The 26,402-nt window shown below is 33.8% G+C and overlaps 2 protein-coding genes across 7 annotated transcripts in view; both read right to left on the reverse strand.

Moving 5' to 3' along the window:
- The window catches only part of LOC141457460 (uncharacterized), a 94,800-nt gene that overhangs the window by 60,560 nt on the left and 7,838 nt on the right, over positions 1 to 26,402 (reverse strand). For 4 of the 6 annotated variants that reach the window (XM_074134476.1, XM_074134479.1, XM_074134480.1 and 1 more), the window contains 5 exons: positions 18,476 to 18,589; positions 11,911 to 11,985; positions 11,373 to 11,501; positions 6,789 to 6,905; positions 5,834 to 5,956 (listed from right to left, as the gene is read on the reverse strand). In XM_074134476.1, coding sequence (XP_073990577.1) covers positions 5,834 to 5,956; positions 6,789 to 6,905; positions 11,373 to 11,501; positions 11,911 to 11,985; positions 18,476 to 18,589 — 558 coding nt within the window. The remainder of the gene's footprint in view (positions 1 to 5,833; positions 5,957 to 6,788; positions 6,906 to 11,372; positions 11,502 to 11,910; positions 11,986 to 18,475; positions 18,590 to 26,402) is intronic. The other 2 variants (XM_074134477.1, XM_074134478.1) reach the window with 2 other exon arrangements.
- On the reverse strand, positions 20,953 to 24,792 carry LOC141457464 (uncharacterized). The gene is made up of 3 exons (XM_074134486.1): positions 22,990 to 24,792; positions 22,378 to 22,476; positions 20,953 to 21,670 (listed from the first exon to the last, which is right to left on the reverse strand). The coding sequence occupies exons 1-3, from the start codon at positions 23,093 to 23,095 to the stop codon at positions 21,495 to 21,497; spliced, it is 381 nt and encodes a 126-aa protein (XP_073990587.1). The 5' UTR covers positions 23,096 to 24,792; the 3' UTR covers positions 20,953 to 21,494.

Here is a 26,402-nt window from a genome sequence, read left to right on the forward strand (position 1 = left end):
GTTTATTTCCGTTACAACTATATTAAATTCTATAAATCAATGCAAATACAAATACTAATTGAAAACATTAACTAAAATCAAATAACAAAAATACCTGGTTGAAAACAAAGAATTCTTCATTAATGAAAGTAAAAGTAAAAGAAAATGATAACACTACTTCTCACTTTTTTTAAACATGTATATATATTTATATTAGGTATTAAGTTTTCTGTTATTGCAAAAGATACTCTACAATTCAAAAGCTTTCTCTGTAGATCATTTTCAAAGTTTTCATTCTTTATAGTTGTGGAATCCAAAGCTTGAACATATGCTCTATTTTTCCATGTTTTTCTATAATTTAAAATTTCTAATTTTATTTTAATGGCCCTATGATCACTTCTGATATCTATTCTCCTCTAAATCCACATCTTTTACTATCGTCCTCTTGTTAACTAATAATCAATTTCATTTTTTACTTTTCCATCTGGACTGCACCAGCTCCATTTTCTTGATTCACTTTTTTTGAAGAGAGTATTCATTATATACAACTTATTCCCTTCCACAAATTCAATTAGTCTTTGACCACTTTCATTTCTTTGCCACAGTCCAAATTTTCCGATGTACTTTTCTCCTTTATGTTCACCTACTTTAGAGTTAAAATTACCCATTAAAAGTAAATATTTACACATGTCTTCTTCTAACGCTAATTTTACATTTTCGTAAAATTCTTCGATTTCCTCTACTGCTGCGGTTGAAGTTGGGGCATAAATCTGTATAATTTTTAATCTTCCATTGCTTCCTAATTTCCAAATTAATTTTGATACTCTACGAGTATAAGATTTGTAACTAATAATGTTTTTATTTCCTGCTTTGTTAATTAGAAATCCAGTGCCTCCTAAACTACCGTTTCCGTTAATATAGAATATTTTATCATCCTTTTATTGTATACATTGTTCCCTATCTTTAAGTAGCGATGTGTAATGTTTCATGTACTCCTTCCTTCTTCTCCATACTTTTATTATTGATTTTTTTATGATCATTATGATAATTTAATTGCTATATCTCCCCTCGATCACTGACCGAGTTGCCGCCTTCTAATTCTAATATCGCATTCTGCGTATTTAATAGATTAGTTATTAAAATGATTCCTTCATCTCCAACCAACCTCTTTAATTTTTCTTCCGTATTTCCTTCTGAACTAGTTGTATACAGTTTCTGGTCTTCTTCCAATTTAAACATTTCATTTTGTATAATGATTCTATTTTCTCTCACACTTATTTTTAAATTTTTCCACTTTTTATTAAGTTCTTTTTTTAAAGTTAGTAATTTATTTCTTTTTTCACGTGTCTCCTGTCAGATATCTCTTTCAATAAAATTTTTCGTGTTTTTTAGTTTATTAGCGTTCTTTATTATATTCCTTATTATAGCATTATTATTATATTTCGCTAGAATAATTGTAATTCCCGTCTTTTTATTTGCTTTCAAAATTCTAGTAAATTCTATATTTCCTCGTTGATCTACATCTAATTTTGCTCTGACTACAGTATTTAACTGCTCTTCCAAGCTAAGTTCCTCATCGATCTTTATGCCTTTAAATATCAAATTATTTCTTCGATTTAAATTTTCTACTTGCTCCATTTTCTTTGACAGTAATTGTTTTTTTTTTTCCAAATTCTGAATGTGTAATTTTAGATTTCTATTTTCTGTTTCTAGTACTTTCATATTTTTGGTAATTATTTCCAAATCGTTTTTTGTGGCTAAATTTTTGGAATCTATTAGGTTGCCGAAAAGTTCCATTAAGTTTTGTACAGACATTTTTCCTACTGATAAATCCATCTTAGCTTCTCTTAGTATATCTTAATAATAGGAAACAAAAAATAAGAGAAGAATTGGCGAGAGTTGGTTTGGTATTAAAACAGGCAAAAATTTGCACAATTATATTGTGTATCTAATGTTTATTATTTACCTTCTAGTGATTAGTCCACTGTTAGTAAAACTCCGGTAAACACAAATACATAACAATAGCACACACACACTCACATGAAGGCACTGTTCTCCCCCCCACAATGAATATTGGTGTTTTATAAGAATTAAAAATAATTATTTCAATAATTACAAATATCTCTGTAATCCTTGCATAAATTTTCTTGAAATTTTCCAAACTTATAATATTCTTCTTAAATCATAATTAGTCCAATTTTTGTCCACTCACTTCGACTTTTAACCAGTGAAAAAACGACAGAAACATAAACACGATGTTCACCCTACTACACTCTAAACTGAACTCAAGGTCAAAATACAATTGTTAAAAAATGACTTGTTCTTTTCGACTGAGCAAAGGAGACGGAGAGCTGTGGAATCAGACAGGTTTTCCCGCTCTTTTTGCCGAAAATATTATATAAGATGTTTTCAGGGAAGGGATTAGCTATGCGGTTAGCGTATTAGATTCCCAAGCGGAGGACCCGAATCCAGCTGCTGACCCTTAGATTTTCTCTTTCCAGGAGCTTCTTACAGCTCACTGTCCGCAGATGGACAGTGTAACGAGAGAACACTTTCCGGAGGCCGGCAGAGCACTGAAAAAAGCTCTGGGCTCCGATAACTTTAGATGTTGACGCGCCTTAAATCATAAAAAAAAGAAAGATTTTTTTTCATCGTTCCTTATCAAATTCTGTCTTTATTGAGTCTTGCATGTGTGGTTGCATGTAGTTCAGATGGTGGTATGTGCACTTATGTAAAGAAGAAAACGAACATTGAAAATACGACATATTAAAAAACCATAGAAATGCTATAATTCGTAAACAAAAGAATAAAGTGTTAGATTGCAAGATGCATGCCATCACTGAAAAAAGTAAACCAGGTTCCAGAGAGCTAGATAAAAAGTCAGTGAAATTTCCAAGATTACTATCTGGAACCCACAGCAAATATAGACCCTGAAATATGATATTGTAATAAATTGAACAGAAAAATTTGTGCTAAATTCAAGTTAAAAGTATATATCTTAAGAGCTCAATTAGTTGGTAAATCTAAAATATACGGATGTTCCATTATTTGAGACAACTGAAACCACACCAACAAAAATATTCATCTCGTGTCTGAGAGAATTGATCATCATTTTAATTTTTTTTCTCTTTGGTTTCGAAAACTGAAGAGAGACTAATAAAGCAAATGATGATAATCCGGTAGTGCTACGCAGAAAGAATTTGTTAAAATTGTCTTAATTTTTTCCATGAGGCTAGGAACAATGGAATATATAGATAGAATGTACTGGCATTATACTCATTCCAGATTGTACATCTTTGAGTATATCATCCACTCCTAATCCTTCAGCCGAATATTTACTTCAAAAAACGTTCTTACTGGAGAAGAGATAAACAATTTAATACCCGATCGGTCAAGTTCTTCTGGTGATTTATGTGATACCCATTTCACATATTTCAAGATAAAACCTAATTGATGGCGACGGATGTCATGCTTCAAAGTTTGTGTAGATTTCGTTCACTCTATTTCCAATTAAGTGCTAGAATCATCATTACAGGTTAGCCAGTGCGAGATTTTTCTTAGATTTGGAAGCCGTCATTCTAAATTTCTGAATCTTCTTTCTGTATGCAAGCAGGATAATTCTCTAAATTTTCACTTGCTTGCACATAGTTAGAACTCACACAAAATACAATTTAGTAGAATTTTTTCTCTGTTCGTGTTGGTACCAGGAAAACAAACAATTCTCTAAAAATATGTTTCATGAATCTTACGTAAAAGACAGATCTCTAATGATGAGCAAATATGATGTAAGTAAAGCAAGTACGAGGGTCGTTTGAAAAGTCCGTGCAAAAATAAAAACTACTTAATTTTTTGGGGTAAACCTTTTTTATTTTTCAACATAGTCTCCTTTTAGGCTTATACACTTCGTCCAACGCTGCTCTAGTTTGTTGATCCCTTCCGAATAATAGGATTTGTCCAAGTCTGAAAAATAGCCATTCGTTTCTGCAATCACCTCCTCGTTTGAATAAAAAATTTTTCCCGCCAGCCATTTCTTCATATTGGGGAACAAATAGTAGTCCGAGGGAACCAAGTCTGGAGAATAGGGGGGATGTGAAACGAGTTGGAACCCTATTTCCATTAATTTTGCGACCACAACTGCTGAGGTGTGAGCTGGTGCGTTGTCGTGATGGAAAAGGACTTTTTTGTGGGCCAATCGTGGGCGTTTTTCTTGCAGCTCGGTTTTCAAACGGTCCAATAACGATGAATAATATGCACCTGTAATAGTTTTACCCTTTTCCAGATAGTCGATGAGGATTATTCCTTACGAATCCCAAAAGACAGTCGCCATAATCTTTCCGGCCGAAGGAACGGTCTTCGCCTTTTTTGGCGCAGATTCCCCCTTGGTAACCCGTTATTTAGATTGTTCTTTGGTCTCAGGAGTGTAGTGATGTATCCATGTTTCATCCACAGTGACGAAACGACGCTTAAAGTCCTGCGGATTCTTCTGGAACAGCTGCAAACCGTCCTTGCAACACTTCACACGATTTCGTTTTTGGTCAAGCGTGAGCAATCGCGGCACCCATCTTGCGGATTGCTTTGTCATGTCCAAATGTTGATGCAAAATATTATGTACCCGTTCATTCGAGATGCCCACAGCACTAGCAATCTCACGCACCTTCACTCTTCTGTCATCCATCACCATATCATGGATTTTATCAATGATTTCTGGAGTAGTAACCTCAACAGGGCGTCCAGAACGTTCAGCGTCACTTGTGCCCATATGGCCACTCCGAAAATTTTGAAACCACTTATAAACTGTTCTAATCGAAGGTGCAGAGTCACCATAATGTTTATCAAGCTTCTCTTTAGTCTCCTGAGGCGTTTTGCCTTTCATAAAGTAGTGTTTAATCAACACACGAAATTCTTTTTCGTCCATTTTTTGAAAATCACTCGACTTCCTCGATTCAAACGAATGCCAAACACAAAGAAATAGACCAATCTGGCTGAAACTTGGTGTGTGTTCTTCCAAGAGATGCTACTAACTAAACATAACCTCGATACGCGCCAGTGGTGCTATCTCTCTGACTTAGCACGGACTTTTCAAACGACCCTCGTAAGTCTCTACTTCTCCACATCAATAACTTGTTTCATTCGCACACGAGAATATCAGCCTTTATTATGCAGGAGATTGCACACGAGAATATCAGCCTTTATTATCCAGGAGATTGCACACGAGAATATCAGCCTTTATTACGCAGGAGATTTATCCCACGGTATTCTTACTAATTTGCCCTGCGCACTCATCTGATACAAACATTCCAAACTTAGTTCCCTCAACAGTTCTCTACACCACTCTTCCACTGCTTCATTATGTTGTAGAATATTGTAACAATAACGAATTTTTTGTTTGTCCTTCGATATTTGTATTATTTGTTCAGTACTTCAGAAAGCCTTTTACTTTCTTCTGCTACTTAATTGTCGTTCACTTTCAAAACTGATTCTGTGTCAATTAAACTGTATCGTGCGGTAGTCTTTTCGTCGCTTGAATAATTTCATTTCTTGTTAGCTCCTTATTTGCGCAAAATAATATTATTTCAGATGACACCCACCCGAGAGGAAGGTGTTGATTTAACGATTTCTAAAACAACATTTAAAAACTAAAAAAAAAAAGAATTTTTAAAGAGAGATTTTTAAAGCTTTAAATTCTTAAAGGGATATTTGTTCACAGATTAATTAAAAATAAATTGAAAATGTTTCTGACATGTGGAACTTTTAATGATGACAAAATAATAAGAAAAGAAGATTAAATAACTTATAAAAACATATGTTCTCCACAAATCCTGACTGCACGGATGTATTAGTCTCCCTGGAATACCTGGTATTGCAACTATTTTCTTTTTCTTTTTCTTCTTTTTCTTTTTTCTACTTAGCAATTCATCTTCAGGAGGCTCATCAACCGGCTGTTTGGGCGTTTCTCGTTCCCATTCAGCAATGCAATCTGTAAAAAAAAAAGAAAAGTCTTTCATAACTTATAAAGAAAGTTACGCTATATTTCTACACGTATAAAATTTAAAAAGCTCCAAGGCTACTTCGAGCCTCATGCTTTCTCGGGGCCAGCGTTAAAAGTTATGTTCAAAAAACGTAATTTAATAATAGAAAATGGTTTTTAGCCAATTTTCTTTCTATTGCAAAAGAATTAGGGTAGAAAATAATGGAAGTCTATGAACTTATCAAACATTGTAGTGTATACTCAATTCTGCAATTAAATTGGCCGAAAAATAGATTTAACAAAAAAAAAAATATTTTATGCTTATGCTGCCAGAACTTTGCTAAGTATCAGAAATAGAAGTCTTATTCTTGTTATAATTTTCTCAAAATAAAGATTTACAAAACTGAGTAAAGTAATGTCTATTTTTCATACATACTCAACGCCGAAATTCCAAATTAGGTTCGAGGATGGGGGCGGAAACACTTTATTAACATTTTTCTAGCAAATAAAAACTCGGTAGCTAAACGCAGCTCCCCTAACTACCATCTGTGTCTTACGTCCACGCTGATAACCACTGCACTGAACCCGCCCAAAGTTTTAATATAATTATTGTTTTCGATGCCGTAGCTTAAGAATTTGATTTCAATTTTCTAAAATTAATTCTAAAAAGTTCTGAAGGAATCGATGTCCCAGAAAACTTCTCTTATTCAACATAATTGCCAATAGAACAGGAATGGAAAAAATATTGTTTTAGGTAAAAATTCCAAAACAAATCTGAAGGAGTGCAAAATTTCCTCTGACGAGGGGTAGGAAAAGTCAAAACTAATAGTATTGTACTTACCATATAAAATCCCTATTTTATTCTTTTTGAATTTGATCTCCAAATCTGACTGAAGATAGGGCAATGTGTAAGCAATCGGCATTATCTCCAAACACCTGTTCAAGCGAGCCGCTAGAACTGTAACATTTACTTCATAAATATATAATCTAATATATAAATAGAATATAATATTCGCTAGAAAAATAAAAGAACGGAACATTGGTTATTTGAGAATCCGGTTTCATAACTTTCATGTTTTTCATTTGTCACTTCGGAGATTAAGTACCACTATTTTGACAAAGATGAACCGATATAGTAATGACGTAAAAGGTTAGAAAATATAATCTTGGACACGTCACAAAGAACTTAATGTATCATTCATCTTTTCAACGTTACAATGATTTGTGACACGTGAATTGTGCAGTAAGGTTGAGGAGTCTAAAGAAGACAAAAATTACTGATAACGACCGTTTTGTTTTTCGACCGTTTTATTATCTTTGGAAATTTTGAGTTACGGTCATTATAATTTATGAACAACAGTTATGATGATATAACTTCACAAATTTTATAATATCCTGAAAAAGGTAATAAATTTACCGAAACGTCGGTGGGGTAAAAAATTGTCTATAAATTTTATTTGACCGCACATCAAAATTCGCTAAGATAATTACTGATAATGTTATATTGTAACCAAAGTAAGGTGCTAAAAGGATTATGCAACAGTTTGAGGATGGACAGAGAGTATTAGCACAAAAAACTTCTGAGGATTGCAAAAAAGCGCTTGAAGAAGTAATGGTGAATCTAAAATCCTGGACACTTCTGAACGGTCTGTCGCTATCAGAACCAAAATCAGTTCTCTGCCCTTTTACTAGAAAGAGGAGATCGGGCCTTTCCGGAGAGATGGTATTGGAGAACTGGAAATTTCCATGCCAAATGTCCGCAAAATTCTAAGGGTTGACTATGGACAAAGTAATTAATTGGGAAAAACACATCGAAACCTTTGAACTAAAAATAGAAAAGTACTTAACACATTACGAGCCTTTTTCCCATAGTAAGTGGGGGGCGGACCCGGAGGTTTTCCTAATGTTCTACAGGGCCACAATAAGAACGGTGCTGGATTACGGGTGTTTTCTGTAAGGTCAGGCCTGCAAGTCTGTCGACCCCTTCACGTTGTACAAAATAAATGTATCAGATTGTGTCTTGGATTCTTGAACAGCACACCTGTGGACGTAATGTACGCAGAGGCTGGCGAATTACCGCTCGCTTGTAGAATAGAAGTACTGTCCGATGTCTTAAAAAAATTAGCCGCGAACCGGATAATTTATAATAAAATAAGTCAATTAAATACCAAAGTCCACACACACAAATATTGGACAAAAAAGAAAGGCCCCGTTTACACAGAAAGTTTTATCAGAATCTCTACCTTTAGAGATAAGGTATATTCTAATAATAAGCTACTAGATGTGTACAATTTAAAATACGAACATATATTGACCTAATTAAGTGTTAATACTGCCTTCGACTTGAATAAGGTACCAGAAAAGATGAGAACCTCGGCCTTCGAAGATTATATTTCTTCCCATTATCCTGGCTCATATCGTTTATTTACTGATGGGTCCAAAATCAATAATAAAGTCGGAAGTGCTGTGTGTGATCCGGTTCGGAACTATTTTACTATAATTAAATTAGAAGATGAGGCGTCCATCTATACAGCGGAGCTAATTTCTATTTTAACGGCTTTAAAATACATTTATTCGTTGACGGAGAAAAAATATACCACTATTAGTGACAGCCAGAGTGCTTTGTATAAATTATCACATATACACAACCAGGCTGCAGGAATGAATCATATTATCGCAGAGATGTAGAAATTATTTATTATTATTATTTATTTACAAGCTTATAGGTAAATACCTTTAGCTGGGAGTTGTAACAAAAATGCACAAACAGTTAAAAATAAAAATAAAAGTAAATAAATGAAAAATACAAAATAAAAAATAAAAAAAAGTAAAATAAATAAATAAAATAACATTTCATTAATATAGTATTAAAATAAAGAAAACTATTCTTTATGAGGTAAAAAAGTGGAAAACTAAAAAATAACTCATAGACATATGTACTTAAGTGAAAAATAACTCAATTAGTTAACCATAAATTACTCAACAGTTATCACTAGGGAACGGATTCGTATGTATTTACATATTTTTTTTCTAGGCAATTTACAGACGTTTTTCAACTAGAAGTATTCATACTGACACTTTTTAAGCCGTTTGAGTCTACTTTTATTTCACATATTTCCACATATTTGGATGTTATCGCATATTTATACATATTTGATTAAAATAAATAAATATTTCTACATATTTAATCAAAATATGTACATATTTTTTCATATTTTTCATTTTGGGCATATTTTCATAATTTGGAGGTGGTTGACAGGAACTGTGAACCACAGACTGTAGGGCTGTGAATCACAGTGGGTACAATGGTTATTGTAATTTACACATAATGCTGCTAAACAGTGACGGGCACTTGTTAGTTCTTTGAAGTTGTCTGACGTTGTCTGTTCTTTCAACTCGTTCGTTGAAGTGTCCAATTCATTTCGTTCGGTCACTTAGTGTACTCTTTTTTGGGTGAAATGCCACGAACATCGGCCTCAAACAAACAACTGGTTGCTAAATATCTTCGCGAGTTTCCAGCAGAACTTTTTCGAAGTGATGGAGACATTTTGTACTGCACAGCTTGTGACAAGCGCGTTTCTTGCTCTCAACGTTCCCAAGTCACCCAACATATTGCCACCGGATCGCACATAGAGAATAAAAACAGAAAGAAAGAGAGGACGTCCTATCAAGCCTTCCTTACATCTCCATCATCAAGTAAGTCTACTCTGAGTACAGATCTGTGTCGGGCTTTGGTTAGAGCAGATATCCCTTTCCACAAACTTAAAAATCCTCATTTCAAAGGATTTTTAGAGACCTATATTGGGAAAAAAATGCCTGACGAGAGCACTCTGCGGAAAAACTACCTGGAAGATATCTATAAAGATACACTAACCAAAATTCGAGAACATATCAAAGATGGACCGATTTGGGTGTCAATTGATGAAACCACTGACGTTGAGGGCAGGTATATTGCCAATGCAGTTATTGGAAAACTTGACAGTGATGCTGATGTGGATATTTTTTGAACTGTGAGGTTCTCGAAAAATGCAATCATTCCACCATTTCACGATTCTTCGATGCCTCAATGCATATCCTATGCCCCAGTGGAGTTTTGAACGAAAAAGTTCTTTTGTTTCTCTCTAATGCTGCCCCCAACATGGTCAAGGCTGGGCAATCTATTCAGGTATTTTATCCTAAGATAATTCATGTGACATGTATTGCTCATGCCTTGCATCGAGTAGCAGAAACTGTCCGATCTTTGTTCAGTGACGTAGATGGACCGATCTTAATCTCCTCGGTTAAAAAAGTGTTCTTAAAAGCACCAAGTCGCATTAAAATGCTAAAAGATCTCTATCCAGACTTGTGCCTTCCACCAGAACCAATATTGACAAGATGGGGTACTTGGCTGGAAGCAGCTCAGTATTACTATGAAAACTACAATAAAATCAAGAATGTCCTTTCACATCTCGAAGACGAAGCAGTAGCGATAAATACAGCCAAGTCTTTATTCGAGAAACCTAATTTAAGGAACGACCTTGCATTCATTTCTGACAATTGCGTATTTCTTGCACAAGCCATTACCCAACTTGAGTCCCAAAATGTTCGACTGACAGAAAACGTGTCCAACGTTAAAAAAGTCATCGAAAAGGTGGAAGGAATACCTGGGAGTAAGGTAGATCTGATCAGATCAAAACTGGTAGAAGTACTGAGCAAGAACAAAGGGTGGGAGACCATCTGCCAGATTTCTGATATTATCAGTGGAACAGAAGTCACCTCAGAACATCGTGTACCCTTTACAACCAACGAGATAACTTCTTTCAGCAAGGCACCTATAACATCTGTAGATGTTGAACGATCTTTTAGTCGTTACAAGTCCATCTTACGCCCAGATCGTCGTCACTTTACGTTCCAACATTTGAAATTTCATGTGGTTGCAAACAATTTCGAAGAGTGAAGTTTTCAAAATTGAAAATTTAACACATCTTTTTATAAATAGTAATAATGTTCTTTGTTGTATAAATCATTATAACTTGTAATATGCTAGCAATGAAATATGAATGTATTTAAAAGTTATAGAATGAATGCAAGAAAATGATTACAGAAGGATTACGTGATTTTAACTTCGGTTAAGCTATAAGGATGGTAGGAGCACAGAGTACTGATCCATCCATTAGCTGCAGTTTATGTAAATAGTTGTACACAGTAGAGGGATGAATGTGTGAAGCGAATGTATTTATAAGTAAGAATGGAGAGTGAGTGATATTCTAGTGATAAGCACCTAGTCGATGCAGGCTGTATACATAGACGATGCTGGCTGTATGGCGAAAGCCACTGCCAAAAAAAAGGAAAAAAAAAAAATTAGCAGATAGTCTAAATTAGTCACAGAAAGAGCTAATTTTTGCCCTCTTATATCCCTATTAATAGTATTTCTGCGAGAACTTACAATGAGTACGTAATTTCACTTTTCGTTCACAAGTTCGAGCACGCTTCTTCATTCTAGCATACGATGCTCGCATTCGCCGGGTGACATTTAGCTCTACAATCCTTGTTATAATATCATCTAAAATACTTACTGCAAGAAAAAAATAAATTGATTTTATTATCATTGATGTATTCAGGACTATCATTTTATTTTTAAAATTTCTTTTTTCGACTAAATTCATTTAATTGGGATTATATTTAATCTATGATTATTACACATCTTCAAGTAGCTCATTTTCAGTTTTCAATTTGTGAAAGTTATCTCTGAAGTATTCTTCGACCCCACTTGTTTCATGTCAATTACCGTTGACTCCATCTGGATATTTGAAGCCGGTTTTAAAGAAGCTTTGAGCAAATAGTGCTGGCCCTTAGAATTTCTCTTCCTAGGCGCTGCTTTCAGCTCACTTCCCGGTCCGAAAGCCGGCAGCGCACTAAAAAAAGCTCCGGGCGCCAATAATCGTAGATGATAAGCCTTAAATCGTAAAATAAAAAATGCTTACCAACCATTATCTCATGTTTCTTTCTCTGGACACATCTTGATGTTGTAAAGATGTCTATAACTACTGAAGTTAATCCTGAAATCAGATCCAGAAATAATTTTTTTTTTTTAACTGTGAAATGATGTGACAGTTACTAAACAAAATTCTTTAAGAGACACTTTTAATCATGAGCGAGATATGACATTAAGTAAAAGCAGCCATTACTTAATTGCGTAAATAAGTAATTGACGATGTTACAGTTGTAGCCAAATTAAACCCTTTATTTCATTTTAAACTTACTGAGTTATATCTCTTATTTAGAACTGTCAGAACACTAATGACACCAATAGATACTATTTATTAATACATACACTCAACAGCAAAAAAAACCGGACACTCAGATTTTGTCTCATAATTTTGTTAAATACGTTAATCTTTTTAATTTATGGTAAGAATTGGTTTATTTATAAGTTATTTACACAAAATCTGCCACAAATGACTAATTTTTATTAATTATTAACACAAAATTATAAAATAAAGAAAAAATAAGAAATTAACACATTTTTTTTAAAACTTTATTCTTCATTTTTATCAGGTTTTCTGACAAGGAATGTTCTTCTAATAGCGGGTATTTCTCCCTCCTCTATGGCGAAGGGCCCTAATCCTGTCAGGCAGAGAAGAAATTAAATTTTGGACGTATTCCACCGGCAGAGCATCCCTTGTACTCCGAAGAGCAATTCGGAGCTGATTTAAGTCACTAGGAGGAGGATGACGATGTCTAACACGCCTTCCTAAATTATCCCATAAATGGTCTATGGGATTCATATCGGGAGTTCGTGTAGGCCAGTCTAGAACTGTGATTCCCACTTGCTCCAAGTATTCGGTAACAATTCTGGCGGTATGAGGGCGAGCATTATCCTGCATCAAAATGAATTGGTCACCAATAAATGGAGCCAATGGGATCACAGCCCGTAGGAGCACTTCCTCAATGTACCTCCGAGCAGTCAGAGCCCCCATTATCAATGAAAATCGGTTCAGTACGGGCGTGGAAATTGATTCCACCCTAAACCATAACTGATCTCCTTTCGAAAGGTCGTGACTCGCGAAGAGTACCTTGAACAAATCGCTCCCATGATCGTCTCCACACTCTGTCTCGATCGTCTGAGTGGTATAGACCAAAGCGAGACTCATCTGTGAATAAAACTGTTCCCCATTGCACTACAGTCCAATGAAAATGCTGGTTGGCAAATAATCGCCTTTCTCTACGATGCCTTTCCAGGAGTTGGAGCCCTGTCGCGGAGCGCCTTGCTTCAAGTCCACGCTCCCTCAGTCTCCGCCATACTGAGTCCGAGCTAACACGCGTATTTCGCGCCACTTGAAGCCTGTCCCGAACCTCAGGAGCAGTTAAATGGCGGTCTCTCAATACTGAGAGCGTGATAAATCGATCGTCAACTTCAATTGTGGCCCTTGGTCGGCCACTGCCAGCCCTCCGTTCATAACTGCCAGTCTCCTGGAAACGCCGAATGCGTCATTAATGGCGGACTTCGCTACTCCAAGCGTTTCTGCGATAGATCGGACGCTCCGGTCTTCTCTTGCCAAGGCATCAGCTCAGGCTACGTCTACATTCGAAAGAACCATTATTCTGGACCAAAATAAAAAAAAATCACGTCTATTAATGACAGAAAGGCGCGGTTAATAAATTAAAGATCTTTAAAGGAGCGAAAACCTGCTTACAGTTTAGAAGAGTTCCGTCAGGTAAAGCAGCCTCAAGACAAATAAGCCACATCTGAGTCTTATCTCATGCCCTACTGATCCAGAAGGGATTAGTTCAATGGACTTAGACCCTTCCTTCTCTGTAATAACCAGATTACCCACAAAAACAAACACATCACTGATAATCAGCTTTTAATATAAAAAATATTAAGTGTCCGTTTTTTTTGCTGTTGAATGTATATTTAATTTAAGGTGCGTCATCTGAGATTATTGGCACCTGGAGCTTTTGTTGACAATGTTCTCTCCTTACAGAAAACACATCACTGGACAATGAGCTGTAAGAACCTCCAAGTAAGAGAAAATCTAAAGTCCTGCTGGCTGGATTCGAATACCATACGCTAACCACTCAGCTAATCCCTTCCCTTCTAGCGACTATTATCTGCAGTTTCATTATTGATTGTTAAAACCATTAACTAATTAACCATTAACCCCTTATACAACTGTCCTACCGGACAGTTTTAATTTGACTGATTTTTATTAGACCAGTTCCATTATGTCTTTGGGACAATTCATTACGACTTCCAAGACGACAAAAATGAAGACTCGGTTTTGGTTTACACCCTGAACAAAGTAAATTTTGGTGCCCCCCTTTTAGCTAATTATTTTCTTGTTGTCTAGCATAAATTTGTGAAGTAATTTCATTATGTCTCTTCGTAGTCACATTAGTCTGCCTAAAAATTATCTCACTTCGAAAACCAGAATTCATTATGTTTTGTTAAGTTTTACATGGTAAACTGATCATTTTAAAAGGATATTACAATTTACAGATGTGTTCACTCCGGATATTTTACGTTACGCGAAAGAAATTTTGTCCCTTTACTTTCGTTTGAGCAAATTCGGCAGTAAAGCACAGAAAGGTTGTTTTTCCGCGACTCATACTAACTTATTACCAAAACAGCAAAAGAGGCGTACCTTGAAACAATGGCCGGAAGTCATACATTTTTCTCCTCCTTATTCCAACATATCTATCAGTAATTCATTATGAATATTTATTTCCAGAAAGAAACAATGTTTAAATACTTACAAATAAATAATAAATACTTAAAAGCGTAACGTTGAAAAACACCCAACATTGACAATTTTTTTCTATAAAAGATATAATTCCCAAATTTTCTTTAAAATATATGGCAAATCCTCCTTTATAACTGTAATTTTTTTGCAATAACGTACATTAAATAGATTTCGAAAAATACGTTGTTGAAAATGGGCAAAAACGGCATTTTCAGAAAATGTTCTTGTTCTTGTTGTTACCTTTTTTGTAAACACCGTAAACAAACGCGTTAACCGATTTTCATGAATGAGGTGTCATTCGATTCGGAATTTTATGTAGATGTGCCTTTCGGGGGTCTCGACGTTGTACATCGAATAGAAGAGGAGTTAGCCCCATGTATGTAAGGCCCTCTTCAAAATTATTATTACTATTATTTTTATTTATTTAAACTTTTATTGTACAACAGAAAAAAATACTTTAAAAAATCTAAAAAACGTGAATGCCTTGGTCAAAGACCGTCAGGCGAGCTCCGTACAATAACAGTACAATAGACAAAATATTTTAACCAAAGTTCTTATTACAAATTGAACAATAATATTTTTTATACTAAATTTAAATTATATGATAAATGGATTTTAGTTTATTGTATTGTAAATATATTATATTGCGATTGGAGAGAGAGTTGCAATTAAATTATTCATTTCTCAAAATACAGTTTTATTTATTTATTTTTCTTATTTTTTATTTTATTATTTTATTTTTTTAAATTTCTATAGCCATAAGCGTGATGCACAAATTTACTAAGTGCAACCCAGTTGCAACCGTTTAATAGTTCTAAACATTTAACGGAAGTTAAGTATGCGGAACCAAAAAAACGCATTCTGAACTCCGCCAAAGTAGGGCACTCCGCCATGAAATGATGAAGGTCCTCAGCTGAGCGTGCTATCGTTTAACCACGGTTTATGTGTCAAGTTGAGCATATCTGATCTTACTTTTATAATTAATTTGCAATCTTGAAATGTTTGTGTACACTGATAATGGTTAGCCAGTGAAAAGTTTAAAAAGGGGTAAACTGAATGAGTAGAACTATTTTTAGCTGCTTCCAGCAATTCACACCTTCCATGATCAACATTATAATAATGTTGTTGATCATCATTATTACTAATAACTATGGAAATCTTAGTCCGATTGTAATGAAATTTGGCAGGAAGAAAGGGTTAGGGGTCCCCTACGTAACAAAGCGACGTTCTGCTCTTACTCCTAATAGGGGGAAGTGTTGCATTCATTTCAAATTATCATAGCGTCAACAGATTTTCGTGAAAGAAGCATCATTTTATTCAAATTTTAAGTAGACTTTCATTTTAGAGGTCTCAACCATGTGCATCTTTAGGCGGGGAGTTCGCCTCCATGCGAGTAAGACTCCCTGTAAAACAATTAATGCTAATAATTCTATTAATCTTAAACCGATTTTAATAAAATCTAGCTCGTAGGGATAGATAAAGCTTCTCTATGTGGCATTATCACATGTTCTTACACCTACTAAGAAGAATTACTGCAATCGTTCGAACCGACGTGTGAACCGATTTACATGAATCAATTACCATTCAATTCGAAATTTTGTGTAGATTTTTTGAATTAAATAATTTAATACAATCTATAGGAAAGAAATTAGTTCCGCCAGTTATTAACAATATCTGTATAAATCTTGGCTCAGTTTTGATAAAATTTGGCAGGAAGAAGGGGCTTCCCTATGTAACATTAAAGTCTCATTCTGCTCTTACTCCTATTAAGTAGAGAGATTGCAATTGTATCTAATTTTCATTTTTAGGAATTAACGATTTTTAGGAATTCATTAATTAATGGAAAATCTATGGCATTGATGTCAAATGTAAGCATGATTACCCAGAACCAGTGCGTTAATAAAACGTTCAATTCTTCTTAGTTCATGTGAATCAGCAAACATTTATTTGAGAAAAATCAAATCTCTTTTTCTCGTTTAAGGAACGTCAACATCTGACGTTGTTGGCATCTGACTTTATCATTATTTTCTGTCATAATAACTCAAAAATGGAAAATATTAAAAGTCCAAATTTAATATTCTCACTTGGAACCACTTAGGACCTATAGTAACAAGCTTTTTGAAAAAATCGAAAGCTTTTTTTGAGGTAGTTTTTTGAGATTTTCATGATTATAAATTACTAATAACTCTGAAAATCCCAGCTCAATCTGGATAAAATTTGGCAGGATGAAAGGGTAGGGCTTCCCTACGTAACATTAAAGCGACGTTCTGCTCTTACACCTATTAAGGGGAAGTATGACAATCGTTTCAAATTATAAACGCATGAACCGATTTTCTTGAATCAAGTGCATTCGAATCGAAATTTGGTAAAGATTTTCATTTTAGAAGTCTCGTCGCTGTTCCTCTTAAGGAGGGGAGTTTGCCCTACGCAAATAAGTCCCTCTCTAAAACTATTATTACTAATATTTCTGTAACGCTTCAACTTAGATTGACTGTAATATGTAATAATCTATAATAATCATAATATTAATCACAGTTAAAAAAAATGTTATAAAAATTCAAAAACATTATGAGCTAAAAAATTCATAAACTTTTTTAAAAAAATGCTTACACCAACAACAATGATTTTGTTTTTTTAATTTATTTTATTTTATTTTTTAAATGAAATCGTCGGTTTATGTTCATTCTTCCATTAAATTGAATGATTACTTGACCACTACTTTATGTAGTGGTCAAGCGATCATAATAATAGGTAATAATTAATCTGGCTTTATAGTAAATAATTTAGTTTTCTTCAACTACATTCTTAATCTAGGTGCTCTTCTCACAATGTATATATGCAATATAAAGCAGATAAAGATATACATCTTTTTAGGACAGCTAATTAATAAAGTATTTTACTAAAAGTAAAATAAAGGGACTGCATTACATCTCAATTGAGAATGAATAATTATTGTTGAATAATTGATTTGTTATTAACTGTGTGTAATTTGTGCTCTCGAATACTTGTGTAAGACGAATTGAAGATCCAAATTTTGTTTTAACTCGGTGATTCAAATTTCAACAGTAAGCAAATCTACCTTTGTCTTTTTCTACTTTAACGTGCTTGTATATGTGATTACACAGAAAAAAGAGCATAATAAAGATCAATCAAAAGAATAATTTGCAGTAGAGTTAAAATAAAGTGCCTATATATGAAGATACAATGTACATTTTATCATTATTATAACAAAAAAATTATTATGATTGAACTGGCCAGGCCAGCATAAGAGTCTGTGACATCTAATCAATTCAAAAAAATATTAATGAAAAGTTAATGCTGTAAAATCCTTAAATGATATCAATGAAGTATTCATGAAATATTGGGTACTTGCTGATTTCTGTACCTTTTGGCGTTTAATCAACCCTTATACTTAACATTTTAAACTGTAAGTTTTTGTTAAAGATATTAATAAGTTAGAACTTTGAGAATACCAGTGAGAGAAAGTCGTGTGAGTGTGCACACCAGATTGTTTCATTAAGTATTCTTTTAAAATTTTGATTTTTGGTAGTTGCTAACTGACCATGTTTTTACTGGAAACTGCCGCATTATTCATTAACTCTCTCTGAACTCAAAACAAACAAATAAATAAATAAAAAGGATCCACTTTAAAAAAAAATAATTTCCTTCATTAAAATACCACTTTTTTGTATTAATAGCCTCAATTTTAACCTCAGAAGTTGACGCGCCTTAAATAAAAAGAAAAGAAATTGCCCAAATGCTCATTTAGAGTAGCCAGTTAATCGAAATCAATTTTACTTACTTCTAAACATCCTGTGCTGCTGGATGAACAGGCTAATCGACAGCAGACTGGCATCCTTCAAGAAAGCAACAGGACGCAGGATGGCTTCTAAGAAAATCCATCCTGTAGCGTGAGCTAGAAGAAACAATAAAACATAAATTAGTCTTATATATTAAAATGTGGGCAATGAAGTCACACGACTTTTTACTTATTAATTCAAATTGTAACCATTTTTTTCTGTAAACTTTAGACTTTTATTTTATCTTATTAAGCTAAGCAGTACGTAAGTGCAGTGTAAGTACGAGTTAGAGGAAGTAATACAATAATGTCGAATTGCCGAGTCCATCAAGCCTCTATTTTCAGAAATATAGTGCATCCAAAAAATAAAAAACAAATAGAAACTAGAAGCAAGCAGTGGCGAAACACGGCGACGTAGGAGTAACGGGGAACTAAGGAGTTTGTACAGGGGCGTCAACGTAGTGAGTTTGATAAACCTTGGACGCCTTCGTTGGGCACAACACATAGGCAAAATGAATAATGCTGAGGAAATACCATATAAGATAATTAAAGAAAATATAAATAGCACTCGTCGAGTGGGTAGACTGAGACCGCGATGGAGTGATGGTGTTTCTAAGGATGCGAGAACTCTCCTTGGTGTCCGAAACTGGATGGTGGCGGCATTGTTCCGGGACAACTGGCGATCTTTGATAGAGGAGGCCAAGATTCGTGCAAGCGATTTGTAGCGCCAGTTAGGAGGAGGAAAAGCAGAGGAACTTCAATATTAGGAGTAAGGATAATATTAACATATCGAGAAATATCTAGTAAAATATACAATTTAAATTCAGCAGTAAACAGCTTAGAAATTCTTTTCAATTAGAAAGTTTTTATTAAAGAGTGGGTTCTACAATCTCAATAAATTCTTAGAACATATCTAAAAAGAAAATTAGTTTAAACTATACTGACTTTGTATTTATAAAATGTTTACTATTTGGCTAAAGTTCATATCGCAGAAAGAATTACTGATGTTTGTGTTATTATTTTTGTATCGACTTGTCTTTTATATTTGTAAACGGTGTACAGAAATAAAATACACTATATATTTCAAGCTTCATGATTAATTTTTTGGCTTGAACTCATCATCCAACATTATCCAATTATGTCTTAAAGAAGGTTGGCCAATTTTCTCCGCCAAACAAACTATGGCGTTTTTAGATAACAAGAGTTATCTAACGATCTTATTCTAAATTCTTTCAACACATGGTGTGCAACAAATGTAGATATCTTTAATTGTACAGAGAATAATTAAAAGTTCAATCCTTCCTGCAAGGTTGTTATTAATGTCTCCTCCTCCTCTGAGTTAAAATCTTAGAATTAATATAGAATTTTTCTTTATCAAATTTAAGGGTAATCGGGTCCGGGGCTTAATAACGTATCATCTGCGTAATACAAAAAGATATTGACTTTCATTTCATTTATTGATACTCCCTCTTCTAGATTCTCTTGTAGATCGTGGATAAATATTTTTGTAGAAAAGACACATCCTTGCTTTAAGCCAATTAAGAACAAATCAGTCAGTCCCTGGTCACTCCAAATCGTAGATTAAGCGAAGCTCTACATAAATTTTAAATCATATTTATAAATTTTTATTTACATTATATAAATGTAACATTTGTATCGATGCTGTCAGAGGCTTCTTAAAGTCTTCCAACAATAAATGTGTATTCTACTTATCAGCAAATTTGAATTTTTTAAGACGAAGGAACTTGTATGTTACAATATCCCTATGGAAACCCCCTTGACACCTTCAAAAGTTCATTCTTTTTTTATCCATACTTTTAATCTCTCAAGAATTACTCCTAAAAACACTTTGTATGCCGTATTTTTAGTTGAATACTTCCATAAATTTAACTTTGTTAAATTCCCTTTTAAACATTATGACTTTTATACTTTTTGTAAACTTTTGGATGTAAACTTTTACGGCTACTGCGCGGGGAAAAGACATTTTCTTCGTGATTTTCATCGACTTCCGAAGCTGTTAGGTTTCTGACTCTTGGGTTTTATTTCGAAGTATTAAAAGTTGTCCCTGAGCTCCAGCTTTTCAGCTATCAATACTTTCACTTTATTCAACTTCGCAATTTCGTTACATATGCATGAAAGTATGTTTTAATTTTTTGTATTCTAAAATACTTTCTAACACTATGTTTAGGTCAAAATTTGCCAACTGGAAGAGCGATTTTTTAGTCATACGTCATTTTCACGAAAAATAGTTCGATTGATTTTCTTTAAACCGCATATACTATTTACCCACCTATGTAACGCCGACTACGTTTATTCTAAAACTTTTTGCGACAAAACTGGATCGTGCTCTCGGTTAACTGCTGTGTTAAGTTAAAGCACCCTTCAGAATAATTAACTATTCCGCCTCCTTTATGAAGTAACTACTACAGGCTCAGGTCACTCCCTTTACTTACGTTCTCTGTACAAAATATACAATAACGCGCTGAAATCATTCAACAATTGTTTTGCAATATCACTGAAAGAGGGGGTTGTTGCTATGATCCGTTAACGGTGAGGTAACCATGCACGGCTACTGCGCAAGGAACTCAGGGAAGCTGACTTTTTAAAGGCCTCCAACTGTTCTCTCGTTACGGATAACAGTGCCCATCTCAGAAAAGTGAGCTGTATAAGCTCTTGTGAAAATAAAATCTAACGGCTGGCAGGAGGATTTAATGCGAAATATTAGCTTGGGAATCCAGTGCGGTAACCGTTTAGCTAATCTCTTCCTTAGTTATCTTAACGTTCACAGTAACATTAACTTAGATAATCTTTATATAATTTTAGGAACGGGAGATGATCTAGTGGATATGAAGGACTTTGTAAGTGGGAGATCCCGAGTTCGAATACCACGTATAGCTACTTTTTATTTGTTAGGAAAAATGTTAGTAGTAAAGTATGTGCTTCCGCTCCCGTCCACAAAGCCTAATTGGTAGTAAGACGTTAAGCCTTCCTGAAAAAAATAGGCGATTACTTCATTATTTAGCTATATAAATAATACATATAATAGGGTCACTAAACAAATATAATTGTAGCTTTTAACCAACTTACTTTTTTCACTTATTTCTTTAGCAATACGTCGCATATTCATTGTCTGATTATGAAAATCGTAAGAGCCAGTAAAATTATCATTTTCAACTAATCTATCATACTCAGATTTTTCTAAAAAAAAAAAAAAAAAAAAAAAAATCGTTGGAAATAAATCTAATCACTCTACGTCTACAAAAATGATATTAATCTTGCCCTTAAAAAAATGTAAAAATTCACTCTGTAAAGTGTTTTCGATTAAAAGAATTTCATCGCTAAGTTACTTTTAGATCTCTGCTGAGAGTACACAAAGGAAATAAAAGGATTCAGCTCCGTGTGATTTTCATTTTTGAACAAGAATGTTCTTGAAACAAACATACAGTATTTTATAACAAACCACTTTTTTTTGGACAGGGAACCTGAAACGTTTATTGCCGGTGAAAACTGATTATACCCAAGACTCCTTTTCCTTTTGTGAAAGAGAATGTATAAAGAAAATAAAAAATTCGGTACTCCAGGTGTAATAGTTTTCAGGCGGATCCATTGGGAAGTTACCAGTATTTTTTGATTTTCCGTTTTAGAATTACACATATTAACAAAGCGTCTTAATTTCTAAAAATCATTTTTTCATACTGAAGGGTTCTTACATGGGTTACATGGGTATAGGTTTATACCCATGTAATTCTTAAGAAAACAAACTTCTCTCTTACCAGAGTATGTGGAAATTAACAAATATAATTTATTATCTCACGTAGCAGTTCAACATTATTTTTATGCATAACTTTTCCACCAGAAAGTTGCCTATTTCTGAACAGTGGATAATACAATTATTTTGCCCTTACTTCTTCGCTTGTGCAACACATCTGATAGTATACTCATGTTCTTTGCGTGTTCCAGCATGTATTTATCTTTTACGAACGACCTCTTGGTGGGGCCTGCAACTATTACATGATATATTTTGAAGTTTTATCATCAAGCATCCGGCTAGTTTGTTTTTTAATGGAATGTATCTCTATGTATATAATTAACCAATATAAACTTTTTTTGGCACATCGTCTACTACGGTCATTAGCACCTCAAGTTATAATAACTAAATATTCCAAATAAACTATATATTTTGAAGATGTGATTTGAGGAAGCCAGTGTAGAGCGAAACGGAAACATAAATGAAGTGGAAATTTTAACACCAAACTGTTTGTTTAATCTACCTCTGATGATGGTTAAAAGTCCGAAACCGGTCAGGGATGCAATAAACACGCATGATACAAAGTATAAAATCAACGAGATCTGTACAGTTATACTAATTTACATACGTCTTCAAACACATTATATTCACCATTGCATTATATCCACCTTTGCATATATACACTAAATTATGAACACAATAAATTAACATTAAAAGGAAAACTGAAAACTAAAAGTATTATTTCTAATAACATTACAATTAGAATTACCTGAATAGAATACATTCGCCAAAGATTCATCAATGTTTAGCACAAATGCTCTTCTATATAAAAATTGAAATAAATCTACTCCAATATCAGTAGAATCTTGATACATTCTCGGTATTTAGTTATAAATTTATAAAATTTCTAGTATATAATAAATTAAGCCAAATGTCATGGAAACTTTATCAAGTAAGCGGTTTTCATAACAGAGCAAAAATCTTACAACAAATACTCCTAGAAATTCACACAGACTAACGAAAAAAATGGAACTATTGGTTTTTTGAGAATCGCAATAACTTCCTATTTTTTTTTTTTATTTTTTTTTTGCAGCGAAACATTCCATGAATTCCTTTAAATTATTTTCTTCGACAAATCTTCAAACTTTACTTTCGCCCAATAAATATGGATGGTTCCTTCGCCAAAATATTAAGCCTAGAATAAGATCACATTCAAGTCCAGCCCAAAAGCATGCACTATACTCAATTAAATTATAGAAATATGAACTAAAAAGATAGGTGACTGAATTTTTTTACGTGATCATTATAATAAAAGAACTTTGTTAAAGGGATCTAGACGTCACTACACTCAACCCTTGAGAATAAGATCCAAACCAAAGTGATACGCCTAACTACTGTTCAAAGAATCTATTGTTGTTTGGTCAGAATTCAGAAGGTGTGATACTTAATAATTATGTTTCCATATTAACAAGAGCACTTCAGAACATATTAAAAGTTGTGCAAGGAGCTTCTTCAGCTTCTACGATGTGGCATGCCTAGCTTGTACTGTAAGCTTCTAGTGGATTCCAGAACATCCTACGAGAGTATAAAAAGTGAAAGGGCGGCAGTCCAGGAGGAAGTCTTGGAGCAGTATTTATTTTGAACTTATGTACTAAGTGAACTTTAGTGAATTAGTTCAGTAAATAATCGTATTGTTAATTAGATGTTATTTACAGTGCTGTGTAATAAATCAGGTTTGTTTGAAGTTAAGCGTGTTTTATCATTACGAACCTACTTATTGAGTTTTTAAAATATTAAAAAAGTGTACAATATGAAAGGAATAACATTAGAAATGGTGTAAAAATATGAGGATTAATAATTGTTAAACATAGATATGTAAGAAACATTTATTATGTTAATTTAATTGTCCCTATTTTCTGCCTTTTTTTTTCAAATTTATTGTCTCTTTATATAAAAGTCAATTGGATTTTTACAAATAATAATTTCACTTATCATTTCATCGTTACAAATTTTCTGAACGCAAATACCGCACTCACAATTTTGTCTGCTTACGCCCTGCAGTGAAGAGGTAAATATATCGCCTTTTTGTTATTGTACGTGGAGGAATTCGCCATATTGTTTTATTTGAAGCAATTAACAAAATATACTTATTTATAAAAATTTAACACTGAATTGTCACTGCTCGATCCTTCACCTACTTGTACTTACTTATAAGTAGGTGTATGCAGCCACTGATAATTTTTTTTATAAAATCTAGAAGTTTTCCTCTTAGTATTTATAAAAAGAATTTAAAATAAATAATACAGAGTATGAAACTAAAATTGTAAAAATTTAAATTAGGAAAGAGATTAGCTAAGTGGTTACATATTGGATTCCCGGATTCTAATCCAGTTGCTAACCATAAAATGTTTTATTCCTAGAATAGCTTCTTACAGTTCAATGTACAATGTACAAAGTTGTCTATAACGAGAAAACACTGTTCGGAGACCGACATTGCACTGAAAAAAGCTTTAGGCACCTTTAACCTCGGATACGCCTTAAATTAGAAAAACAAAATTAAACTAATAATCAGAGATGAGAAAAAAAATTGTTTTCTTTCAGTAAAATTTGTTTTGTAGATGATTTTTTCGCTTTTCGTTCTAAATCTTGTACATCCCAAAGCCAGAGTTTCTTGTCAAAACCGCTTGAGAGGAGGCACTTTTTATGGGAGTCTATGTCCAAAAATTCAGCGGGAAAGGTCGTCAGACCAACGAATCCTTGAAATTTATGAGGATATACTCCGAACAATCTGCAACAATATAAAATTCACTAGAAGTCTGATGTGTAACATTCATATGACTTCCGTCTCTACAATAATTACCAGTTTTGAAAGATTTAATTAGGTTTAATAGCTAAAAATTTAAGTGCTAGAGATCGTGTGCCTCTAGCAAGCCCAGTCTTCTTCAATTCGGATCTTGTTCCTAAAAACTTACAATTATCCCCAGAAACCCCATTAAATAACATTTCCCAAAAAAAGAATGTTCCAATTAAGACAGATTTGCAAAAGCACTTAGCATTCAAAGTTTCATAAAAACCGTTGGAGCCATCTTCGAGAAATTTCAAAACACTAAGAAAGCGACTCCGTTAATTCGCGTTATAGTTAATCAATTTTTCCAATAATTGTTTTCATATTCTGATTCTACAGAACACGAACGATGGGTCCTTGAGAGGAATGCTCAAGATGGTCAAGTTCGCTAAAAGTGCCTCAAAAAATAAAAATAAATAAATAAATCAAATAAAATAAAAAATACAATATGAAAAAAAAAGTGAATGTAATAAATAAATTTCTGGCCAAAACTACCAAATAAAAAGTAAGACGCTTTTATGTTGTGATAAAAAAAAGGATAAAGTTCAACTCGAACGTAAGTACAGAATAATAACATGGCCGTAAATTCTACATTATCACTTTTGTGCAAATGTAAAATACAATCATGGGAAGCTCACTCTAGAATATATGAATCCTTAGTGAGAAGTGTACTTATGTACTGCGCCTCGGTGTGGAGTCTGCGCTACATTCAAAATTTAAATAGAGTCCAGGCATCATATTTTAAAAGACTGTTAGGGGTTATCCGCTCGACGCCGGCTTTTGCTGGAAACAGGAAATTATTCGATGGCAAGAGATGTGCTGAAGGCAGCTCTACTCTGGTTGACACGTTTGGAAATGATGGATAAAACAAGACTGCCAAAAATATGTTTTAAGAAATTATTAGAAATTCACAACCACGCTACTAATTGTGAAATAAAATATAATTGGGTAACTCAGGCCGCGGAGCTCTTTAATATCACAGGTTGTTCCCAACTCATAGACCTGTCTGGACCTCATAGACTGTCTGGAGTCTTTGACAAAGAACAAAATCTTATCAATTGTCAAGGTGGCAGAATCCCATTTAAGGGTGAATGACCTGCAACTTCTCTCGCAGTCTGGCTTCAGCCTGTTTTATAGTGGCGGCATGTTGAATGAGGGCCCTCAACCATATTTTTTATTAAAAGATCTCTCTTTCAGGGTAATCCGCTTGTTTGCTCAAATAAGGCTGGCCGGAAAACACATAATGAAATTTTCAATGAAGGAAAATAGTGTAGTAATTTTCAGTGATCGGAAATCCCAGAGGATGTAGTGCATCTACTACTGCAGTGCATCTACTA

The sequence above is a fragment of the Rhodnius prolixus genome, unplaced genomic scaffold, assembly GCF_049639745.1.
Source record: "Rhodnius prolixus isolate KJV_2025 unplaced genomic scaffold, Rpr scaffold_16, whole genome shotgun sequence".
In the NCBI taxonomy this organism is placed as follows: Eukaryota; Metazoa; Arthropoda; class Insecta; order Hemiptera; family Reduviidae; genus Rhodnius; species Rhodnius prolixus.